Genomic DNA, 6,938 nt, shown 5'->3' on the forward strand with positions numbered 1-6,938 from the left:
TTATGGTTCAATGCTATTGTGAAAACCTCCCTTTTGTTATCATCTTGAACTACTTCAGCTCGTTATGCATAATATCTCATGAATCTGTTAATTTTTCCATTATCACTAAAACTCTTTCAATTTCCCTCTCCCTATACACTGGAACTCTAATACATAAAAGTACATGTAACATCACCTCCCATCCTAAATATAAGATTTAATTGGATATTAAATTTAATTATAAATATAATACCTCAATCTCCTTTTTCGCCAATATTTTTTTAAAAAATATCTCTATTGATTGTAATGAGTGTCTACCAATGTGTAGTTTCAATATACATACATTAAATAGGATAATTTAGGAAAAGTCAACACACATTCATTACAAATAATCAACTTAACTAATTTCTTTAATCTTTCTAAATTAGTCATCTAGATCTTATATCAAGGATTGGAGGTAGTATAATTGCAAGACAATATTGTTTTAAAGCCGTAAATAATGTGGTTGGCAACCATTCTTATGTTAGATGCATGACCATTCAACAATTGAGGCAGAATGAATAAATGACCTATATTTTCATTGTTGAGAAATAATTTTTTAAAAAAAGTGAAACGCGATTAAAGCTCTCCTTACCAAATATGAAAGTGGAGCCGCATGAATTTTCTTAGTTCATAGCATAGGCTTCATCAGCTTTCAACTTTCTCGTTCTGGTTTGCTTGTTGTGCTATCATATTCATCCTACAAAACCAACAACTTAACATATGTTTCGTTATCATCGAACCTGAGGGTACTCATCAAACTATATCGCTCTTTGTTCTATAATATATATACACACTTTCGTACATATTGATTGCCAATTGTACTATATTATACTTATATATATTATGTATACTATATTATATGCATATATATTGGTTTTACATCATTTGTTACAGTTAGGGTATAGAAAATGTGACTAGTAAAATTTTCATAAATAAAATGCAAGACTGTTGAAATTTTATACTTGATCCACTAGCAGCCAGTGTAAGAAACTATTTTTACATTGGTTGAAATAACAACTGATATAGAAAATGAACTTTTTACAGCGGACGTGCGTATTCACCGGCGTAGAAAGCTCCACTTTCAATACTGGTCGCACATGACCACCAATGTAGAAAGTGAGGGGAATTTTTTTTTTTTGGGTTGTTTTCCTTAATCTTGTTTAAATCAGTCAAATACCACCATTTTTACATTGGCTCTAGAAGTAGGAATTGAACACCAGCGTTATCTACGTCTATTACAAATTCGGTGCAGAAATTTTCCTTAATTACTATAAAAAGGGGAACTAGTTTCAATGCTCACTGTAATGATGAGTACCATAATACTCATTAAATCACAACCATTCAAATTTAATATGAATGGCTGGGATTAAATATTTAATATTTTTGTTCTTCAACAAATATTTTTTTAATAGGTACATAATTCAAATTAAATGTAATCTCTCAACTGTAAGTTTTTAAAAACTAAATTTTTTATTTGAAAATTACTAGTAAAAAATTCAAAATCATATTTTACTACAATGATGAGTATTATGGCACTCATCATTGTGATGAACACTGAAACTAGTTCCTATAAAAAAACACCTTTTTACATTAGAGAGAGAGAGATATATATATATTTGAGTCAACGTTGATGGAGAAGTCAATGGTTCAATCATCAACTTGTTACTCACGGTAATAATAAAATAAAAAATCTTATTTTTATCTTAAATTACTAATCTTTTTTGGACAGTAACTGAATTAGAGAATAAAGACTTATTATTAAGGTCTTGTTTGATATGAGCTGAAAGTTTGTATTGTTTATTCACTTATTGTGTCATTGTTTATTAATATTTAATACTACCTTATCTTAATCATTTTCAAATCGGAAATTACTGTGGCAGATTAGGATGTGTGATGCAATATTTTAGGTCAGGATCACGTTCTACACGTAGTGAATGAGTGGTCAAAGACAATACGCATTTCAATATGAGAAGGCTCCACAAATTTTCTTCTAAAAAGAATAAGAGTATTAATAGGCGCAAAATAAGCCCTGAATCAGGGATTGAGTACTTTTTAATAAGGACGCCCGAAGAAAAGAAAGCTTTATGCTTTATAGAATAATATATACTAAGTTGAAGTATATATTTTTAGTTTTACAACTTTATACAATATTTTAATTTGATCCCTGCGTAACTTTAAAAGATACATTTTCAGTCATTTACCTTTAAAACCGTTAACCAAAAGAAAAAAGACATAATACTAAGATCTTGAATGTTAATAAAAGTTTCTCAAATACTAATATATTAAATTTAACTTTAAAAACAATCATGACTGTTATAAAAAAATCATCATCTGATGATTTTAGAATTAAAAGACTAAAAATATACTTTTCAAATTAAAAGATTAAATCAAAGCTTTGTATAAAATTAAAAAGACTAAATGAACACTCTAACTGTAAACTATTATAAGCATGGCTAATTACGGAGAAGTCAATGGTTTCAGTTAGCATCGGCTATTACCGTGTAAGTGAAGGTAATTTACTAATTTGATCGAATGAGATTTTTCTTTTTGGCCAGAATGCAATGAGATTGTTGAACGCATCAAACTATGAATATTCCATATTTCTCATTAATTTACAACGAACTTGAAAATTTTTTTCCCTCAAATTACAAATTTGAAGTGGACATTATAGTCGCTGTGTAATGACGGTGAGATATGGGCCTAATGAGAGAGGAAAGATTACGCCATCAGATATTTATTTTAAGCACCATAACGATTGCATTGCCAAAGTCACTATAAATTCAAAGGTTCAAGATGACCATTATATCGATTCACATTTTATACACGTCATGAATATTTTCAAATTTTATGTAATGTACGATGAAACATGCACAAATGATGTGTATGTAAAGGGCAAGCGGGTTGAGAGAGGAAGTATTTATTGAATTGGAGTTTGATACAGTAGTTTAAGGATTAGTGGTTGCACTAGAGTGAATTCAATCATGATTAAAATAATATAATTTAATTAAAATATGCAAAAATATTTATATACTACTCTAGAAAGAATATTATTTAAATATAAAGATATTAATCCAAAAATAAATAAAACAATTATGTACAAGTCACATGTAATCCAACCAACAACATAGAATTACTAAAGTAAAAATATGTCATATTGCTATTTTAATTTTAAAAAAAAACTCAAAAGGATGTTGTTTTTACCACAACAAAAGGTGAAAAATTATAAAACCCAACCAGATCAACTAGTCCAAAACTCTTGATTGGAGCAGCTGGGGACTAAATCATGAGTTGCTATTTTTTTCCTTTTTCTTTTTCAAACTAAAAATGATCTCATTTTAGGCTCAATTAGCGGGGAAAAATATAAAATTTAACTCAATCAACCTATTCAAAACTTTTGATCGGACTAATCCGAGAATAATTAGTTGATTCATTGGTCTGACTCGCTAACCTGAGTTGAGTTTTCGTATCATATTTTTTCAGGTATGAAGTAAGAAAAGTTGTCTTATAAAAAGGAAGCAAATGAGTATGTATATGTATGTATAAATTTGGGGATTTATCAAAATCATAGACTTGTAAATCTCATTAAGATCGAACATATTATTCATTACACACTGGCATATATGGGCCCTTAATTAGTTGACAGATTATAAGCTCAAATACATAACCCAACCACAAACACAACACTTCATAACCTAGCTATTAGCTAGTAAGGTTTTTGTCCTTCATAGTTGCCTGGAGGATCATAGTTGCAGCCAATGAAAGTGCCTCCATTGTCACACCTCACTTTAGCACAACCAACATGAATGGAATTCTTCCACACCACCTGAGTATAATGCCCACACTGCCCAGAAACGCACGAGTTGCTATTGTAGTCATAATTTGCCTTCTCGTCCACCCACATCTTCACAGCGTCTGTGCCGGTCATGTCACTGGAGCTCCAAGCGATGTTCTCCCCGTATTGGCCACCGGAGTGGACCAGTTGGCAATCAGCCTTGCGTTGGCTAGCGTAGTTCTGTGCATAAGCAGCCACAGTATCATCCCAAGCTATGTCTGGAACACCCACTTGCGATCTTGCTGCGTTGTGGGCATTCACATAGTCTTGTTGTGTGTCCTGAGCATAGGCCATGATGGCAAAGAGAAAGAAGAAGAAGAAGGAAAATGGAAGATTGGACGATAACCCCATTGTGTGTAGTTGTGTGATGTCTTTTATGAAGAAAAATGGGAGGCCTTGAGGAGGAATTTATAGGGATTTTCGTGTGGAAAATTAGTAGCGTTCTGTTCATGTAATTGGAGAGAGAAAGAGACTGGTACATCTGTCTAAATTGTATAGGCTGGATGGTTTGGAAGAATCCTACTAAGTCGTAAAATATGAAAAGAATATCACACAAGAGATGTTAATCTCAGAGGACTCTTTTGAATGTGAATGGCGATGGGAATTTTCTATGAAACCCGAGTATTAAATATCTGCAAGTAAGTTTTGGCAATTTATTACTCTGATCTTGCAATAGGGTTTGATAATTTTGGTGTTTCATAGAAATTTTTCCCCCTTTGAAAGGGTCTTTTGAAATTTACAACTTCGTGTTATTAGATATTTAGAACAACAAGCTGGTTATTTATTATTGTTTTGAATTAATATCTTTGGAATTTTGCGCAAAAAAGAAGGATTGAAGAACAAGGAAGTTCCTTAAAAATGAATCGAGAAATAACATTATACATAATGAATTTGCTCCAAAAAAAAAGTATACACATTATCATTCAGGGCAAATAGCTAGCAAACGCACAGTTACAACGATTTAATTTCATTGAGTTTAAGGAAAAAATTGGATTTTGGCGCGAGGAAAGAATAAAAATTGGTGTGAATTAATTCACATTTATTTATATTTTTTATTAATTTTTGTACTCACTATATATATGACGTTATCGGGTAGTTAACAATAGGAAAAAAAAAAAATAGCTTGGACCGCTTAAACATGAGATTTCGAATTCGAATCCGAATGCAAAAAATATTTTTGAGGCCTAATATTTTAACCTGAGTACTAATTCGCGATGTATGTAGTCATATCAAAAAGGAAACAAATACTATCAAACAGTTCAAATTTAAGTATTATGATTGTAACTATAAATGCCCAGATACATGGAATCTCACTTCAATTATAATTAGTTAATTATCATGCCAAATTAGGGGAAAAAAATAGTTATTAGAATTACATGTTTTTCACGTTCATATGCCCTATACAATGCGTTTGGCTGAAGAATGAAAAAGTCTACGACGGCACCACGTGATGCTTGAAGCTTTTTAGAAGCCGCGCACTTGGGTGGCCAGTGAAACCCTTTTGCTTTTGCAGGGCCAGGAAATTATTTGGTTCTCTCCAAACACGATACCTCTGTCGTTAAAGCACTCAATTAAACTAGGCCCTAATTAATTTGTAGTTTAGGATCGACCTAAGTCATTACTTCTAAGAAGTAAGTTATTGGTTTCTTTAGGTAAAAATTTAGGTGATGAAAAATGTAATAAAATGGACCTAAACTAAAATGTAAAATTCTAATTCTAAATGCAAGATGTAAATGTCTTAAAATCTATATGAAAATTAAAATGCAATGCAATTTGGGGGGGGTTTAGAAGGAAAATAAAATTAATGAATAAAGAAAATTAATCAGAAAGCAAAGAGAATTAGCAAGTAAAATTTCAGAAATTTCTCTTTAGGTACGGTAGAGGGGACAACTTAGGATTCGTATAAATTTAACCTTCATAATCTTAATCAGTTAATTAGACCAAAGGGAGGTGATAAGAGAGTGGAATTAATAAACTTAATTACCTACTTGAAATAAAAGGAACCCTCAACTTCAAAAACCCTTAAACTATTAGAGAACTCATAAAAGTGTAAGGTTGGTTAATTAAGCTTATTAAAACCAATGAAAATAATTCAAATTAATTTTGGAAATTATGTTTGAAATTATCTAATTAAACAATCAGATAATTAATCAACTTAATTAAACAATTAAGAGGCAAAAGAACCCAAATTTTGCAATTCAAACCACATTGATAATTAAACTCATAATGAAAACTCAATTATAAATTCAATTAACAATGCAAAGGTTCTAAACATAAATTCCATCAAGTGTCTCAATACAAACAAAATCCAAATATCAATCCAATCCAAGGATAAAAAAATAACAATCTAGAACTAAATTGTCTCACAAAAATATAACTCAAAATTATTTAAAACTAAATAATCTCAAGTCCTTGAATTAAAAAGATAAATGGAACATCACTCCCTTATGGTCTTCAAGTGTTAACCCAAGACTCAAGTCTCCTCCATGCTCCTCCCAAGTTGCCTCCCTATAAGCTTAAGGTTCCATCAAATTGTCTCCTCTTCCAAGGTTGTTAGATGCCATAGCCATGAATTGATTGAAGGTGATGGTGAGAAGTTGTGCGTGTAGTGAGAAAAAATGAATGGATGATGATGAGAGGTGATGATGATTGTTGGGTGGATATGAAATGAAAAAAAAAAAAGAAATGGGAAAGGGCGTGAGGCTAGAGGAGTAGCGGTGAAGGGGGAAGATTTGACGTTGGGTTGATGATGGTGTGAATGGAGATGGAAAGAGAGTGATATTTAGGCGTGCCTCCCTCTTCCAAAAATAAGGAAAATAGTATAATGAGGGAAAAGGAAATTTTTGTGGATCCAAAGCTCAAGCCCATTAGTAATTAATTAACCCACTTGATATTAACCATTGGATTGTGTTTAGATTCCAAGAAACAATCTTACACCATTGGATTTCCTATGTGCCCCTTTCTTGACCTACAAGAATTTAAGTGCATCCATTAATGTAGATTATATCCAAATATAATAAAAAATTAAATATTAAATCTGCACAAAAATTAGGTAAGAAAGTGCAAAACTTTCTAAAAATAATCT

At 31.4% G+C, this 6,938-nt stretch overlaps 1 protein-coding gene across 1 annotated transcript; it reads right to left on the minus strand.

Annotated features, from left to right (window-relative positions):
• Positions 1 to 3,573: 3,573 nt before the first annotated feature.
• LOC114734488 (pathogenesis-related protein 1-like) lies at positions 3,574 to 4,222 on the minus strand. Its single transcript, XM_028922109.1, has one exon. It carries the CDS (start codon positions 4,202 to 4,204, stop codon positions 3,725 to 3,727), a length of 480 nt encoding a protein of 159 aa, XP_028777942.1. The 5' UTR covers positions 4,205 to 4,222; the 3' UTR covers positions 3,574 to 3,724.
• Between the last annotated feature and the right edge of the window lie 2,716 nt (positions 4,223 to 6,938).

The sequence above is a fragment of the Neltuma alba genome, unplaced genomic scaffold, assembly GCF_004799145.2.
Source record: "Neltuma alba isolate B1F8T4 unplaced genomic scaffold, ASM479914v2 tig00013105_pilon, whole genome shotgun sequence".
NCBI classification, from domain to species: Eukaryota; Viridiplantae; Streptophyta; class Magnoliopsida; order Fabales; family Fabaceae; genus Neltuma; species Neltuma alba.